At 35.9% G+C, this 19,469-nt stretch overlaps 1 protein-coding gene across 1 annotated transcript in view; it reads right to left on the reverse strand.

The window, feature by feature from the left end:
- The window catches only part of LOC130240003 (cilia- and flagella-associated protein 46), a 172,699-nt gene that overhangs the window by 39,650 nt on the left and 113,580 nt on the right, over positions 1 to 19,469 (reverse strand). The window contains 9 exon segments of the mRNA XM_056471418.1: positions 713 to 816; positions 2,611 to 2,723; positions 3,557 to 3,627; positions 4,826 to 4,923; positions 5,500 to 5,673; positions 6,345 to 6,524; positions 7,281 to 7,364; positions 11,679 to 11,867; positions 18,045 to 18,242. Coding sequence (XP_056327393.1) covers positions 713 to 816; positions 2,611 to 2,723; positions 3,557 to 3,627; positions 4,826 to 4,923; positions 5,500 to 5,673; positions 6,345 to 6,524; positions 7,281 to 7,364; positions 11,679 to 11,867; positions 18,045 to 18,242 — 1,211 coding nt within the window.

Consider the following 19,469-nt stretch of genomic DNA (forward strand, 5'->3'; position numbering starts at 1 on the left):
CAATGAAGGTTAAATTTACACTCTCCTAAAGTTAAACAGGTGAGTTTCACTATTTCTGCATACATTTAGCTGATCTCCAGGTCTGACGGGTAGACTTTTAGCTTAGCATAGATCAATGAATCAGATTAGACCATTAGCATTTCATTAACAAAAAAAAAAAAAAAAGTGTTCATAATTTTCCTATTTTAAGCTTGACACTTCTGTGGTTAGAGCATGTACTAAGGCAAACGGAAAATGAAAAGCTGCTATTTTTTAGCCTGAAATGGCACTATAGACCATTTCAATGTGGTCATGTCACTGGCTATTTCATAAACTATTTCATACCTGTAACGAGGCAATTCAATCATAACCTAATGTTAAAACAGCTCTTATCACATTATTTTCAATATGTGGCACTTTTAGATTCTCGGAAGCTGTAGAAATTAAAAACAGAAAGTAGGAAATACGTTGGGACCACTGTTTTTGTTTACATCCCTCAAAATGGGATATTATATTTTCACAGATGCTAATGGTCTAATGCGATTCAATAATCTATGCTAAGCTAAGCTAAAATTACTCCAGTCAGAACCGGAGATCAGCTAAATGGATTCAGAAATGGTGAAACTCACCTGTATACCTTTAGGAGAGTTTTGGGAGACGTGTCCCTCTAAGATTTATAGAAGCATAGATATTTGGTTCAAGTTTAACACGATTTTGTTGGGATTTTTTGTACCTAAAGCATGAGAAGTCAAACTGTGAGAGCACAGGCCGCAGGTACTCCTCCATTTCTTCAACAAGAGCTCGGAAACTCTCATCCAGCTTTCCATCTTTACTTTCCTTTATGAACAGAGTGAGGAAAAAAAACACTGTGATGTTGTGTTTATCTACAGCTAGGTGGATTACTAGTTGCGATAAATGCACTAATCATCAAAAAGTAAGTTACTGATTACAAATTACAGGACAAAATGTTGAGTCGTTAAAATAATATCTTCAATAAAATATTTATGGTAATGGTAATGTAATCTGGCTATTTTGGATTACATTTAGATTACTTTTGCGCTTGTTGTCATGATAGTCTTGTACTATTTAAAAAAAACAAAAACAAACGTAGAATCATAAAGAATCACAAACCTGAATGAATGCAGAGGTTAATAACAAAAATACAAAAAAAATAGGAATAAATTAATTTTGAACAACTTACAGTTGAAGTCAGAATTATTAGCCCACCTGTTTATTTTTTCCCCCAATTTCTGTTTAACGGAGAGCAGATTTATTTAACACATTTCTAATCATAATAGTTTTAATAACTCATCTCTAATAACTGATTTATTTGATCTTTGCCATGATGACAGTAAATAATATTAGACTAGATATTCTTCAAGACACTTCTATACAGCTTAAAGTGACATTTAAAGGCTTAACTAGGTTAATTAGGTTAACTAGGCAGGTTAGGGTAATTAGGCAAGGTATTGTATAATGATGGTTTGTTCTGTAGACTATCGAAAATAAATATATAGCTTAAAGGGGCTAATAATATTGACCTTAAAATGTTGTTTAAAAAATTAAACACTGCTTTTATTCAAGCGGAAAAAAAACAAATAAGACTTTCTGCAGAAGAAAAAATATAATCAGACCTACTGTGAACATTTCCTTGCTCTGTTAAACATCATTTGGGAAATATTTAAAAAAGAAATAAAAATTAAAAGGGGGGCTAATAATTCTGACTTCAACTGTACATTGTGTAAATAAGAAATAATGATGTAATCTGATTACAAGTATTTTAAAAAGTAGTTTACAGATTGCATATAATCCATTACCAGAATTTAACATTTATGGTAATGTAATCTGACTACTTTGCATTACATTTGGAATACTTCTGTGTTTATTTGATGTCATGTATATTGAAGCGGGATAATCTTGTATTATTTGAAGAAAATCAAACAAACAAACAAACGTAGAATCATAAAGAATCATGAACAAATATAAGAAAGGTGTATTATGAAAAAAAATAATGATTAAAAAAGAAATATTAGGGGAGTCAATGAATGGTGAAAAAATACTGTTATTGTGCCAATAATAACTAATCATGTCATCCATAAATAACTTTAATCTGATTACGCATATTTTAAAAAGTAGTTTAATTATAACTACTTGATTTTTGGCATCTGATTACATAATCCAGATTACAGATAATCCATTGCCAAATCTGGATGGATTACTCATAAATTGTAATCAGCCACTGATCACACATTTCACAACAAAATGTTAAATCATGAAAATAATCTGTTGAATTTAACCTTTAAGGTAATGTAATCTGACTACATTGGATAAAATTGGACTACATGTAAATTAATTTTGATCTTATTTAATGTCACGTATAATAAGCAGGATAATCTAGTACTAACTGAAACATTAACAAGAAGCAAAAAATAAGACTTCAATGAACTGTGAACAACTTACTGCCATTGTGTAAACAATAAGTAATCATGTAATCTGTAAAAAGTAACTGTAGTCTGATTACAATTATTTTAAATAGTCATTTACTCTAATCATAAGTACTTAATTTTTAAATCTGATTATGTAAAATTAAAGATAATCTCGTACACCCACAGATCTTTAAGTGTGTCTTACGTGTGTTTTGCTCTGTTTGTTCAGATTCTTGAACTCCTTCAGTTGTTTCTGGAGCTGCAGTAGAGACGAGTGCTCAACAGAGGCTTTCACCACTTTAGTGCAGATTAATCCACCTACACATAATTAAACATAAGTGTCTTAATTCAGACTATCATGGAATGCATGTACACACACAAAAAGTGTAGAACCAAAAAAAAAAAAAAAACAAGTTTGAGTTCAAAAGTTTGGGGTCAGCAACATTGCTGATTTATTTATTGATTTATTTTAAAGAGCTGACACTTTTACTCACCGAAGGTGCATTAAATAGCATCAAATGTTACTAAAATAAATATTCTGCAATATTCTATTTTTAAATTCTGTTTTTGAGTCATGAAAGGTTCATCAGCTTTTTCAGTTCTGAATCACTAATAAATAATATTTTAAAATGATTTTATTTTCCATCATATTATTTCACTACAGTTATTTATTGTAGATTTTATTTATATTTTGATGCACTGAGAAATAATAAAATGCAAAATGAATAAATAAATGAGTTAATAAATTAATAAATTAATTAATTAAAATTATAAAAATATAAATAATTAAATATATGAAATGAAATGAAACAAAACAATATTATTAAAATATAATATAAGAAATTCTTGGTCATAAAACAAAAAACCAAGACAATAAATTATAAGATTTATTTATTTTTTCTGCAATTTGTGATTTAAGAGATCATCAAGACAGTTATTATAATTAATGAACTTTTAGATTTACCCATATTTACTGTAATGAAAACAAACACAGGTCAGCCATGAAAACAAAGTAAAAACAGTGTTCTTAAACTAGTATATAAGAGCATATGAACACAATGACTCTTATTTCTATTACAGAAACATAACCTTGGCCTATTTTCATAAAGTTAAAGTGCTGAAATAAATGTAAATGTGTGTCCTATGGTTACCTGTCACACTCTTCCCCTTCTGACTGTCTGTGGTTTTAACCTTCTCAAAAAACCCTCCATACAGCACAGAACTACACAAAACAGACACAAAATAGCTACTTAGAGCAGTGTGTGTGTGTGTGTAAGTGTGCGTGTGTTTGTGTGTGTGTCACAGATGGTGCTGACAGAATGAGCAGATTTAGTGGTGTCACTGCTGAGTTTGTCTGCCACTGAGAATCACTGAATGACAAACACAAGCAGTAGACGCCTAGTGGACATCAGAAGAACTGCAGAATAAAACCAAACTCTCAGCCAAGGCACATTTATTTATATAGCGATTCATACATAATAATAGACTGGGTCAAAGTCACTTTATCTGGGATGAACAAGCGAATAATTAAAGTCAGAAATAAAATGTTTATCTCAGAATAATTCTCAAGAAAAGAGGATCATTAGTAGCAGAAAAAAAGAAAAGAGCAAAAGAAAAGAGCAGATGAGGACCGAATAAAGTAAAACAGAACAGAAAAGAATGAAGTGAAACAGAACAAAACAAACAAGCTTGGATTAGAGTTTAATAGAATAGAATAGAATAGAATAGAATAGAATAGAATAGAATAGAATAGAACGGAATAGAATAGAATAGAATAGAATAAAATAGAATAGAATAGAACGGAATAGAATAGAATAGAATAGAACGGAATAGAATAGAATAGATAACAGAATGGAATAGAATAGAATAGAATACAATGGAATAGAATAGAATAGAATAGAACAGAAGGGAATAGAATAGAACAGAACAGAACAGAACAGAACAGAACAGAATTGAATAAAACAGAACTAAAAGTAGAACAGAAAAGAATAGAATAGAATAGAATAGAATAGAATAGAAAGAACAGAACTGAAGAAAACAGAACATAACAAAACTAAATAAAATAGAACAGATTAAAATAGAATACAATAGTATGGTATAGTATAGAATAGAATAGAATAGAATAGAATAGAATAGAATAGAATAGACTAGAAAAGAATATATTGGATTAGAACAGATAAGAACAGAATAGAATAGAATAGAATAGATTGGATTAGAACAGATAAGAACAGAATAGAATAGAATAGAATAAAACAGAACAGAACTAAATAAAATATAACAATAGAATGGAATTGAATAGATGACATAATAGAATATAATTCAATAGATCAAAACAGAATACAATAGAACAGAATGTAATAGAATATATTAGAACAGATTAGAATACAACAGAATAGAACAGAACATAATCCAGTGGTCACCTGTCCTCAGAGTGCTGCAGCAGCAGGATCCTGAAGTGTGCAGGTATTTCTCCCAGAATGCTCAGGTGTTTGGGGTTCATGGTCAGCTGACTGCAGGCCTGTAACAGTGATGATATGAGCTGTGAATCTGCTGCTGTCTAGACACTGCAGTCCCTCCAGAGCTGCTCTATATAAAGATCAGCTCAAACGCTACAGCTCTCAGACTGATAGAATCATCTGCTGAGGGGATACATGTACAGCTCTGAGGGATACACCAGACTTCAGATCCACAAACTCCTCCAGATCGGGCACTCCTGGGCCTCTGAACACATCAGCTTTAATTCAGTACAGGAGTTCTGTTTACAGTCGTCTGTGTTTTACCTGTACAGTGAAGGACAGCTCTTGTGTTTCTGGTTGTGTGCATGCTTGTGTGTGTGTAGGTGTCTTTGTGTGCGTATGTGTCTGAGAGTGTGCGTCGTGCTTGTGTCTGATGAGAGTGTGTATGCGTGTCTCTCAGTGTCTGTGTCTGTGTGTGGTGCATGTGTCTGTTTGTGTGCATACATGTGTGTGTGTCTGCATGTGTAGTGCATGTGTGTGTCTGAGGGTGTGTGCATGTGTGCGTTACCATGAAGAGAGTGCCTCTGTGTGTGTGTGTTACCATAAAGAGAGTGTTTCTGTCTGTGTGTGTGTCCTACCGTAGAGAGTGTGTGCAGCTCTCGGGTAAGTGCTGTCTGTACGCCACCATCTCGGAGCCCCTGTACAGAGATCAGCTTTTCCCGCAGGTTCAGCAGAGAAAACACACCACACACACTGATGCTGGAGGAGACCTGCTGCAGGACACACAACAACTGCACACAACACACAGCACTCTGACAACACACAACACAACGATTATTACTACACTACACACATACCGCTCATACACAACAACACTGACCAAAACTACACACTACTACACACTCACATCTATGGGTCCCACTATATATTGGTGGCCTTACTATGTACTTGCATCAGCATATAAACACAGTGTACTCATGGTGCTCATGATGTACTGCAGAACACTCGAGCTGCTCTTGAGGTGGGATACGGGACAGGTTTAGTGGTAAGTTTAAAATGGTTAAGGTGTAAGGAACAGAGTAATCAAAGACGTAATTACTGGAATAATAAGAATTTCTGGAACAATTCCGTCCATCCATCCGTCCGTCCATCCATCCATCTATCCATCTATCTAACTATCTATCTATCCGTCCATCCGTCTGTCTCTCTCTCTCTATCTATCTATCCGTCCGTACATCTGTCTATCTTTCTGTGTCTATCCATCCATTCGTTCGTGTACCTATCCATCTGTCTGTATCTATCCGTCCATATATCTGTCTGTCTGTCCGTCCATTCGTCCGTCCGTCCGTCTAGTTTATTTACAGCATGAGTAATGAATTATTCATGAGGTGTTTTGAGCTGAGAGTTGACAGGACACATGTGAGGTTTAACAGGACATCTTCAGATTTATCAGGACATCTGCCACATAACAGTGGCTGAATACCTGCATGAGTGCGAGGTGCTGTCCACTGCTGGTGGCGTCACACTGCCCCACACACTCCAGGAGATCCACACACACACCAGGGAGAAGAGCAGGAAGATTGTGCTGAAGACTGAGACACACACACTGACTGAGACACTCACTGGCCTGAGCATAGAGATTCTGCGCTGCCCTGCGCTCACTCTGACACACACACACACACACACACACACACACACACACACAGAAAGAGATACACAAACAGTTTTAGTGTGTGTGTGTGCACTGTGTGTTTGTGTGGGTTTATGATTCTAAGAATGTGTGTGCGCGTTGTGTGTGCATGTGTGCGTGTATATGCATATAAGAATGTGTGTGTGCATGGTGTATTCTGTGTGTGCGCGTGCATGTAAAGTGTATGTGTGCATTGTGTGTACTGTGTATGTGTGTGCGTGCATGTGCATAGTGTGTCTGCATGCATGTAAGAGTATGTGCATTGTGTGTTGGGGTGTATTCTGTGTGTATGCATGTATGCGTGTGTCTGTGTGCATTCCACATGTGTGTGCATGTAAGAGTGTATCTAAGTGCATTGTGTATTTGTGCGCGTGTATGTAAGAGTGTGTGTGCAAGCATCGTGTATATGTGTTTGTACATTGAGTAATGTGTGTGCGGACATACAATTGTGCATGTGTGCATGTGCATTGTGTGTCTGCGTGCATGTAAGAGCATGTGTGCATTGTGGGTATATTCTGTGTGTAGGTGCAAGAGCGCGTGTTTGTGCATGTAAGAGTGTGTGTGAAATTTGTGTATTCTGTCTGTGTTGTATATATGTGTTTGCATGTAAGAGTGTGTGTATGCAAGTGTGTGTGCATGGATGTAGGAGAGTGTGTGTATTGTGTGTATTCTGTGTTTGTGCATGTACATAAGAGTGTGTATTCTGTGTGTGTGTGTGTGTTTATGCACCAGCAGTTTTGCTCTTTTGTCTTCACGTGTTCTCCTCTGCGCTTCAGTCATCTTCATCAGCTGCTCTTCCTCCTCCTCCTCCTCCTGTCAGCAGAGCAGTGTTCATCACAATCAATGAGCGTCTGGAGAAAAGTGTCTTCAAAGAGCAGAATTAACAACACCCAGGCAAATCAGGCCCAAACGCAGGCCATAATGGCCCTCAATAGAGTTTGAACGGCTGCACCAGAAAGAAAATCTATATTGTGACTTAAACGTCTGCTTATTTTCTTTTCAGACCGGCTTAACTACAGATCACGAGGATATAATAGACGCCTGTCAAATGCATTTAAAATTACAAACTTATTTTATATCATTATGAATAATAACTGAAGGTTCCCAAGTCATTCGTCATTTCAGGAGAACGATTTAAAACATCATTTAGATTCAAGCCAAGATGCTTCTAAATCATTTCTATAGATTGATGAAGTGATCCAACTGATTTAGAGGAGAACATCTACCACCAGTTGGACTGAACCATTTTTATTATTTTAATAATATTATTTTATTATTATTATTTTATTTATTATTCATTCATTCTTTTTCCTTTCGGCTTGGTTCCTTTATTATTCTGGAGTCGCCACTGCGGAATGAACCGCCAACTTATCACTGAGGCGCAACCTATCACGGGGAAACACCCTTTCACATTCATTCACACACATACACTACGGACAATTTAGCCTACCCAATTCACCTGAACCGCATGTGTTTGGACTGTGGGGGAAACTGGAGCACCCGGAGGAAACCCACGCGAACGCAAGGAGAACATGCAAACTCCACACAGAAACACCAACTGACCCAGCCGAGGCTCGAACCAGCGACCTGAGTGCTGTGAGGCGATAGCACTACCTACTGCACCACCGCGCCACCTTTTTTATTATTTATTATTATTGTATTAGGCTGCATTTATTGCATTGTGCATGAATCCATCATTTGGTAAACAATTTTAAGTGCATTTCTAGCAGATATCACACCATCCATGAATGTATTGTTTGGTAAATAAACATTAATTTTAAAAGTATTTCGAGCAGTTAAAATACTGCATTGTGCATTAATGTGTCATTTGGTAAATAAACATGAATTTAAAATGCATTTCTAGCTAATGAACTACTGCATTGTGCTTGGAGCATTGTTTAGTAAATAAACACTCATCTCAAGAGTTCACACTTAGCTATTGCTTCATACTATTTGCAGGTATGGCATTCTGTCCCGGGAGAGAACCCTGAGCTCGGAGATACTTGAGCCCAGAGCTCCCACCTGGTCATGTAGCTTAACTGGGGGTCCAATATTAGGTCTCGAGAGCTCCCCTGGTAAAGGAGGAAAGGGGGAGATGGGGTGGATGGTAAGATTCTTCAAAATGATGATAAGGAAGGTAGGATGAATGGATTTTTTTGTTGGAGGCTTGAATTCATCTGGGATCCGTTCCCAAACAATGACGTAACCCACTGCTGAACTATCATAGTACGAACCATCGTTTGGGAAAAGAACGATGTAGTGACGAGTGTTGGCACATATAGAGGCGGTGTTTCCTTTACAAATATATGAGAACATTACATATTCAATTCTAAATTAATATAAAATCACTTACAAAAGCTGACACGTATTCTAATCTCATATAGGTAAATAAATAATGAGGCTATTTATTAAGAAATCAAATGTAATAAAATAATGATAATTTTTTTGAAAAGTCTACTTTTATAATTTGACACATGTAAACCTCTGCAGAACTGTTCTAACCAACAGGCCCATGTTATATACAGTACAGATACTTAATAACGTATATGATGTTTTTTTTGTTCTCACAAGTTCGAAGACGTCACATAAATCCAGCTTTTAAATTATAGGTCACCTATAGATTTCGTCATGAGCCAAGGCTGTGTTCAAAATGACATCAATGTTTTCAAAGTGCACTGCGAAGGAAGCACAATAGTAAACCTGAAGATCGCTAAAACTGAACTGTAATAATACTTTGAAAGCAAATTACACTTAAGAGAGATGACTTTAATGCTTTATTTAAAAAAATCATTCCAAGTTTAAATGTCAGAATGTTCTAAATGAACAGGGCATAGGGGGGATAAGTGGGAATAGAACACAGCCAGGAACTCTGTTTTTAACTACAGCTTCAGAGGTGTAGTCGCAAGCGTACAAGTTTGCGACACAGTTTGCGAATGTTCGTTGGAAGGATGGATTTGGAAAACGGCAAATCAACAAACTATGTTTGCAACGATGGAACTTGCGACTTTAGTTGGCTAACCATGGTTTTCAGAAATGCACATCTAATTGGTCTAGCTATAATCATTGATGCGAGACCAGCTGCGATCATTAATATCATGTGCTCCTCTCAGAATTAGTTTATAAAACTTCATTTTAAAATGCACTTCTAGCATATAAAATATTGCATTGGGAATAAATACCAAATTTGGTAAATAAACGCTAACCTAAAATGTGTTTCAAGCTGATAAAATATTGTATTGTGCACAAATGCATTAAATAAGCATTTATTTAAAATACATTTCTAATATTGGATTGAGCACAAATGTGTCATTTGGTAAATAAACCAAAAATCATTTTTAGTGAATATAGGTGAATATACATCACAAGAACACAATATACTATATGGTGTTCCTCATGGATCTATCCTAGGCCTGTTTATTTTCATTATATATACACTTCCTTTGGGGAGTGTGATTCAGAAATATTGTATGAATGATCATCTTTATGCTGAAGGCATATAATAATATATTTCTGTTGAGGTGTTGTACAATGTGTTGTACACATGGATGACTGCTATTTTTAAAAAGTTGAATAAAGATAAAACTGAAATTCTTATTGTGGGCAAAAAATCTGAGCGAGAGAGGATTGAAGCAGAACTGTGTTCTTTAGGTTTAAAATGTAAGAAAGAATTAAGATGTAATTCTTAATTAATTACAATGTAAGAAAGAAAGAACCTGGGTGTTATTTTCAATCTTAATTTTCAATCTCACATTAATCAAGTTACAAAAACATGTGTTGATCATCTGAGAATCATTGCAGAGTTAATTGGTTAATTGGTTGCTTGGTTAGACAGTTAGAAGGTTAGTAGATTCGTTACTCAGTTAGTAGATTAGTTAGTAAATATGCTAGTTAGTTTGTTAGTAAGTTAGTAATTTGATTGGTTAGTTGGATGGTAGTTAAGTTAGTTAGTATGTTGGTTGGTTGGTTGGTTGGTTGGTTGGTTGGTTGGTTGGTTGGTTAATAAGTCTGTTAGTTGGTTTGTTAGTAAGTTAGTAAATTAATTGGTTGGTTAGTTAATAGGTAAGTTAGTTTGTATTGGGGTTAGTTAATTTGTTAGTTGGTTAGTTGGTTGGTTGGTTGGTTGGTTTGTTGGTTAGTTAGTTAGCTAGTTAGTCTGTTAGTTAGTCTGTTAGTTGGTTTGTTAGTAAGTTAGTAACTTGATTGGTTGGTTGGTTAGTTAATAGGTAAGTTAGTTTGTACTGGGTTTGGTTTAATTAGTTAGTTAGTTAGTTTGTTTGTTTGTTTGTAATGAAGTTAGTTAGTTAGTTAGTTAGTTAGTTAGTTAGTTAGTTAGTTAGTTAGTTAGTTAGTTAGTTAGTTAGTTGGTTAGTTAGTTGGTTAGTTAGTTAGTAACTTGCTTGGTTGGTTAGTTAATAGGTAAGTTAGTTTGTTTTGGGTTTAATTTGTTAGTATGTTAGTTAGTTAGTTAGTTAGTTAGTTAGTTAGTTAGTTAGTTAGTTAGTTAGTTAGTTAGTTAGATGTGTGTACATGTATGCTTTTATCTGACTATATATTTGTTGTTTTGCTTTATTTGCCTATACATTTGTTTACTTGGTTTATTTTACCATGCTTGTTTGTTTTTGAAGTGCTTTGGATTTGCATGTACGTAGGAAAAGTGCTGCTCTTGTTTGAAATTAATAATGATAAAATTAATAATAATAATAATTATTATTATTATTATAAGCAGTCATTTAAAATGCATTTCTAGCTAATAAACTGCATAATAAAAGTGTGCATGAATGCATTATTTGATAAAAAACCTTTGTTTCTAATGCATGTCTTGCTGATAAAAGATTGTGCTGTGCATGAATGCATCATTTGGTAAATAAACTTTTTTTAAATTATTAACCACATGATTATTAAACCACACTGAACTGAGCTAAACTGAACTAAACTTAAACACTACAAACTGAACTACACTCTTCCTATTTACTATGACCCTTTATGTGAAGCTGCTTTGACACAATCTACATTGTATAAGCGCTATACAAATAAAGGGGAATTGAATTGAATAAAATGCATTTCTTGCTTATATAATGTTGCATTGCAGAGCAAGACTGGGTGATTTGCATGAGATGTTGAAGTTACCATGGTAGACTGGTTCCAGAGTGTGGCGGGATACAGCGGGTCTCTCTGCTGCGCTAACAGCCTCAGGCACCTTCCCATCATACCGAGGGCTCGAGCTCTGGTCTCCACAGCGTCCAGCGAGAGCCCATGGACAGCAGAGAGATTGGTCAGAGCCACCTGAGCCAGAGAGCGGCCCACCGCAGACCACTCCTGAGGAAACACACACACACACACACATACAGAAGAGTGTGAACTAAACATATAACATTATATGACACGCACAGGAGATTTTAAAAACATTCAAGAAGAAAGTACAGATCAATGCATGCTAGGACAAACCGCAATAACATGATGTTTTTATGAATGTATGTCTTGAGTGTGTGTATGATCATATTCTGTCTTAGATTTATTTTGTACATTTGAATGGAGTAATTTTAAAACTTATGAAGGTCTATTGTATTGTGTGTGCGTGCATCTAAGTGTGTGTTTATTCTGTGTGTGCACGTGCATCTAAGAGTGTGTGTATTGTGTATGTGTGTATGTGTGTGTGTGTGTGCACACTGTGTGTCTGCATGCATGTTAGTGTGCATTGTGAGTTTGGATGTATTCTGTGTGTGCACATGTGTGTGTATGTATTCTGTGTGTGCCAGCATGTGTTTGGGTGTGTTTTGTGTGTGTGCATTTTGTGTATCGTGTATTTGTGTGCATGCATGTAAGAGTGTGTGTGCGTGCGTGCACATAACTGTGTGTGTGCATTGTGCATGCATATTGTGTTCATGCATGTAAGTGTGTGTGTCTGTGCATTATGTGCATGCAAGAGTGTGTGTGCATTGTGCATATGCGTTGTGTGAATCTATGCATTTTGTGTATTGTGTGTGCGTGCATTTAAGAATGTGTGTGCGCATGCATGTAAATGTGTGCAGTGTGTATGCATATCGTTTGTACGTTGATGTAAGTATATGTGTTTGGGTGCATTTTGTGTGTTTGTGTGTATTGTGTGTAGTGTGAATGCATGTAAGAGTGTGTGTGTGTGCATGTAGGTGTGTGTGTGCCTTGTCCATGTGTATTGTGTGTTCATGTCTGTATGTGTGTGTGTGTGTGTGTTAGGGTGTATTCTGAGTGTGTTCATGCATCTAAGAGTGTGTCTGTGTGCATTGTGCATGTGAGAGTGTGTGTGACTTTTTTGCAGTTTAGGTCAATACTATAATAATAAACGCAGATCGTAATAAAAAAAAAAAATATATATATATATGTATGTATGTATGTATGTATGTATGTATGTATGTATGTTGGCATTGATTTTTTTTTGTTATCTAGATCAGTGTTTCCCAACCCTGTTCCTGAAGGCACACCAACAGTACACATTTTCAACCTCTCCCTAATCAAACACACCTGAATCAACTCATCAGAAGATTGGAAGAAACTCCAAAACCTGAAGTTAATGGGTCAGATAAGGGAGACATTCAAAATATGTACTGTTGGTGTGCCTCCAGGAACAGGGTTGGGAAACACTGATCTAGATTAATCTCACTGTAATCCTGGAATTAATATAGATTAAAATGGCTCATTTCAGAATATGTGTGCTTCCCAAATAATGACTAAAAGTAAGTCTTTGAGAACGGATGTGCATTAGACCAGGGGCTCACCTCCTGTTTCCAAAATGCATGAGAATGCTTGAGATACTGTTCTACAATGATAATTAGAACTAAATGATGTTCAATAAGATGTACTTGTGTTTACTGACTGTTTATTCAGTTAAACATGAAGGTTGAACTGTCGACCTACATAAGCTCGACACAGCGATTTCTGATGACCTTTATCCGACTAAATTCATAAATGAACTAAACAGAAATGGAATTAAGACATGTGGAGTATGCAGATATTAGAGACATTATTGAAGTAAACGCAGCGATCAAACTATTACCGTCATGTAGGACTTTTCACCATATTTTCTGACAAGATCCACACACTAGTCCTCTACTACTTATTTGTGTCTAATACACCAGTTTGTCACAGAGTATGAATAATGCATGTATGAATGTGAAACTGCCGAACTGCAGTTAAAGTCACCCATGAAAGCACTTCACATAAACACCTTCATTATATTATTGTCTATTAAGGTAAATAACTAGATTACAGATGCCCATGTAAGCCTAGTCAGTCGTGTCTTCGAAGTTAGTGAAAGATCCATAAGGGCATCCTGCTGGTTAGATTCAGAAGGGCACTCATTTGTCAGACGCTCACCGGTATATTTTCATTCACCATCATTCATTTTAAATAGGACCCGCTCCATTTTATTTGAATCTGTTTTACTGGAACGCATAAACTCTACAGGTGCCTGATAATTAGATGTGGAGCTAACGTTAATCAGATTCACTCTAGTGTGCTGCATCCATGTTAGCACGTCACGTTTGATGTGGTCATTTCACAGTAGGAACACACACAGGTTCGAAGACCCGTTCTCGCCCCTACAGTGCAATTTTGCCAGGTTTACATCCGCGCTAAAATATCAAGATGAAAGTCATCATAGCTTGTTTAAAACAGACCCAGCTCCCAACACAACTTTGAGAATAGATTAATGGCGGTATTTTTTTTAATCGACCGATAAGAGTCTCACATTAACGCACCATGTTAATGCCAATAACGGCCCACCACTAAATATATATATATATATATATATATATATATATATATATATATATATATATATATATATATATATATGTATATGTATAAATGTATATATGTATATGTATATGTATATATATATATATATATATATATATGTATGTATATATGTATATATATATATATATATATATATATGTATATATATATATATATATATATATATATATATATATATATATATATATATATATATATATATATGTATATATATATATATGTATATATATATATATGTATATATATATATATATATATATATATATATATATATATATATATATATATATATATATATATATATATATATATATATATACTGGCGATCAAAATTAGAGAACAGTTTATAAATAATTGAACAATTCTTAAATAACGTCATCTTCACTGCTCAACAGTTGAAGGAGTTTTTGTCCCGTCTATACCATGCTACCAGAACACCTTTTCCACAAAAAAAACTAAGGCATTTTAACAAAAAACATTATTTTGCAGAAAACACACTGATCAAAATTAGAGAACAACAATGACTGTAGCATGGAAAAAGATTACAGCAAATTTTTCTGAAGGTTACAACAATCAGCAATTAGTAGGAAGTGTACAGGCCTCTGCTCTGAATGACTTCAGCACATCTGCGGCCACAGGACAGCACTAGTCTCTCACACTGCTCTGGTGTGATTTTGGTCCACTCTTCTTCCAGTCTCCTCCACAGTTCGGTGACTGTAGTGGGTTTCTTGGCCATAACTTTGTCGCCAAGGATTTTCCAGAGGTTTTCTATTGGGTTGAGTTCAGGACTCTGGGCAGGCCATGTCATTATTTCAATGTTTTCAGTTTCAAGGAATTGCTTTACCCGTTTTGCTGTGTTACATGGAGCATTGTCCTGCATGAATACTGCGGGCTGATTGGGTGATGAACACAGGGAAGGAACCATATGTTGTTGAAGAAGGTTTTGATAAACATTTGCATTCACTCTGCCATGTAGCTGTATAAGAGGCCCAACTCCTGCTGCAGAAAACATACCCCAAACCATGACACTTCCTCCTCCACTTTTTACTGACTTCTTTACACACTTTGGGTTCAGTCTTTCTCCAGTTTTTCGCCAAAAATAATGTTTCCCATCGTACCCAAATAAATTAAACTTGCTTTCATCACTGAAGTGAACTTTGGACCAGTTCTCCTCTGTCCACACAACATGCTCCTCAGCAAAGCTTAGTCTAGCCTTTTGATTCTTCCTGCTAATGAGAGGTTTGGTCACTGCAGAGTGGGCTTTCAGTCCAAATGCTCTTAAACGTCGAGACACTGTATGACGAGATAGATCTTTACCCTGTTCAGCGCTGAACTGGTGAGCAATTCCAGCTGCAGTGTGGAAACGATTGGCCATTGAGATCCTCTGCAGTATCCTGTCCTCTCTTGTATTTGTCTTCCGTGGACGACCAGCCTTCTTGGGGGACTTGAATGAGTTTGTGATGATGTAAAGATTCAATATTCTTGAAATAACAGATTTGGAACGACCAGCTTGTTTTGCTATGGCTGATAGGGTCATCCCTTTGGCTTTCATCTGGACAACCTGCTGCCGGAGGCTTTCAGTCACTTTAGAATGGCCCACCATCTTGCAGAGTCAGTGAAACTGAAAGTTAGGCTGCCAGGTAAATAGGGGTTGACAGATAATCGGTGAAATTAGCACCAGGTGCCAGATTAACACCAATAACTGGGAGGTATCTGAAAGTGTTCTCTAATTTTGATCAGTGTGTTTTCTGCAAAATAATGTTTTTTGTTGAAATGCCTTAGTTTTTTTGTGGAAAAGGTGTTCTGGTAGCATGGTATAGACGGGACAAAAACTCCTTCAACTGTTGAGCAGTGAAGATGACGTTATTTAAGAATTGTTCAATTATTTATAAACTGTTCTCTAATTTTGATCGCCAGTGTATATATATAACTGAGATGCATTTTATTCTCCAGGATTCTTTGATGAATATAATGTTGAAAAAGAACTGCTTTTATTTCATCTAGAACTATTCTGTAAAATTTTAAATGCCTTTACTGTCACCTCTGATCAATATACTGTGTTCTTGGTGAGTAAAAGTATTCAAGGCTACTCTAGTAGATTAACAAAAACTAAAAGAAAGACTAAAACAGATCATCAAATAAAATCCGAGGCATCAGCGAGGGAGACGCAGATGAAGTGTGTGTTCTGATGTGCAGCAGCTGCTGTCTGGAGCTCAACACTGAGAGAAAAACATCAAAGAATGACAGAAATCAATGAAGAAGTAAAGAGAACAACTGAGACGTACAGGAGAGAGAGATTACACAGCTGATCTGACTGAGAGCCTGCTGAAACCAATGGAGACACACACACACACACACACACACACACACACACACACACACACACACACACACACACAGCATCTGTTCTTCTGCTAAATATGATGTAAAGTTCATGTTTCATCTGTGACAGATCTCTTGAGAGATGTTGTGTAAAATAAGCAGGTTTAAGAGGAGATGGAGAATGAGGAATAAAACACAAGTGTGAGGAGCGAGAGAACAGATGACGGATACTTCATCCTGATTATCACACCGCCGCATGACACAGAACATACACATCAGATACAACACTGATCTGAGCTGTAATACTTTATTCATTCTTTAATTAAACACAAAGCTGAGAGTCAGTTAGTACAGTAGTTAGCTAGTTAACTGGTTAGTTTGTTAATTAGTTAGTTGGTTGGTTAGTAGGTAAGGTAGAATGTAGGTTAGGGTTAGCATTGGGTTAATTGGTTTCTTGGTTAGATTATTAGGATTAATTATATTTTAGGAGGTTCTTCACTAAGTTAGTAGATTAGTTAGTAATTTGATTGGTTAGTTGGTTGGTTAGTAATAGGTGAGTTAGTATGTTGTTTAGTTAGTATGTTAGTTGCTTAGTTAATATATTAGTTGGTTTGTTAGTAATTAAGTTAGTAGGTTAGTTAGTCAAGTTAGTAAGTAGGTTAGTACCTTAGTTAGTAAGTCTGTTTGTTTGTTAGTAAATTGGTAATTTGATTGGTTGGTTGGTTTTTTAGATAATATGTAAGGTGTTTAGTTAGTTGTTTAGTAAGTAAGTTAGTTAGTATGTTATTACGTTAGTTGGTTTGTTAATAATGAACTTAGTTAGTTAGTTAGTTAGTTAGTTAGTTAGTTAGTTAGTTAGTTAGTTAGTTAGTTAGTAGGTTAGTTAGTTAGCTAGTTAGTATGTTAGTTTGTTATTAAGTTAGTAATCTGGTTGGTTAGTTAGTAGGTAAGTTAGTATGTTGTGTAGTTAGTTCGTATGTTATTTCGTTGGTTTGTTAGTAATGAAGTTAGTTAGTTAGTAATTTAGTATGTTAGTTAGCTATGTAGTTAGTTAGTAGGTTAGTTAGTTCGTTCATTAGTAGGTAGGTTAGTTTGTATGTTAGTTTGTTATTAAGTTTGTAAGTTGGTTGATTAGTTGGTTAGTTGGTTAGTTATTATGTCAGAAGGTTTGTTAGTAATAAAATTAGTTAGTTACTTAGTAGGTTTGTATGCTAGAAGGTTTGTTAATAATTAAGTTAGTTACTTAGTACGTTAGTATGCTAGTTAGTTAGTGGGTTTGTTAGTAATTAAGTTAGTTAGTTACTTAGTAAGTTAGTGGGTTCATTAGCTAGTTATTTCGTAGGTTTGTCAGTTAGTTAGTTAGTTAGCAGATCTCACCTTCTGGTGTTGGTTGAGCTCAGAGCTGCTCCTCAGGTAATCTTCTAGAACTCTTTCTGCAGAGGACTTCCTGTCTCTGGCCATGGACTTTCTGTTTTGCTCTAAGCACTGGAGCTCCAGCATGATAAGAGCCAGATCAGACAAAGCCAGCCTGAGTCCAACACACACCCGCACTGATGGGAGATCAGACCAACCCATCTGAAAACAAACAAACAAACAAACAAACAACACACACACACACACACACACACACACACACACACACACACACATGCGCACACACGCACGCACGCACGCACACACACACACACTCATTACTACTATTAGTAGTAGTACTTCAGTATTCCCCCCACAATTTCTCCATCTCTGACCCCACAGATCTTCAATTGCTTCTATTTCAGTCCTCTGTTTAATGCAGAAATATTCATATCAAGTTCAACAGAACACAAACCTGTGTTTCATGTTTATTTTAACACAATATTGTGATTTTATCCACTGTCAGTCCTAAACAAACAGATCTCGGTCCTGATCTTCAGTTTGACAGTAGCTGTCAGTGAATGAAAGTGGATTTCTGACAGTAAACCCATGTTTATTTTAATAATCAGTGTTATCTGCTGATTGTTCAAGTCAATATAAATAAGAGTTTAAGCGTAATGTCGGGTTTATAAACAAGAAGACAAGAACTATCGTGATGTGTAAAGTGTTTTAAATTAGAGCTGAGTTATCAACAAAAGCAGATGAAAACAATAATTCAACTCAGATTTGACCAAAGAGTTTAACCAAATCGATATACTATTTTGATCTGAGTAACAAATGCACAAGGTTGATATGTATACAATGTAGGTAAAAGGAAAAGTACAACACTTATATATACACTCCCCGGCCACTTTATTGGGTACAGCTTACTAGTACCGGGTTGGACCAACTTTGCCCTCAGAACAGCAATAATCCTTGGTGGCAGAGATTAAACAAGGTACTGGAAATATTTTGCTCCATATTGACATGATAGCATCACACAGTTGCTGCAGATTTGTCGGCTGCACATCCATGATGCCAATCTCCCGTTCCACCACATCCCAAAAGTGCTCTATTGGATTGAGCTCTGGTGACTGTGGAGGCCATTTGAGTACAGTGAACTCATCATCGTGTTCAAGAAACCAGTCTGATATGATTAGCGCTTTATGACATGGTGCGTTATCCTGCTGGAAGTAGCCATCAGAAGATGGAGACACTGTGCTCATAAAGGGATGGACATGGTCAGCAACAATACTCAGGTAGGCTGTGGCGTTGACATCATGCTCAATTGGTACTAATTGACCCAAAGTGTGCCAAGAAAATCTCCCCCACACCATTACACCACCACCATCAGCCTGAACCGCTGATACAAGGCAGGATGGATTCATGCTTTCATGTTGTTGAGGCCAA

Source organism: Danio aesculapii, chromosome 13 (genome assembly GCF_903798145.1).
Source record: "Danio aesculapii chromosome 13, fDanAes4.1, whole genome shotgun sequence".
Classification (NCBI taxonomy): Eukaryota; Metazoa; Chordata; class Actinopteri; order Cypriniformes; family Danionidae; genus Danio; species Danio aesculapii.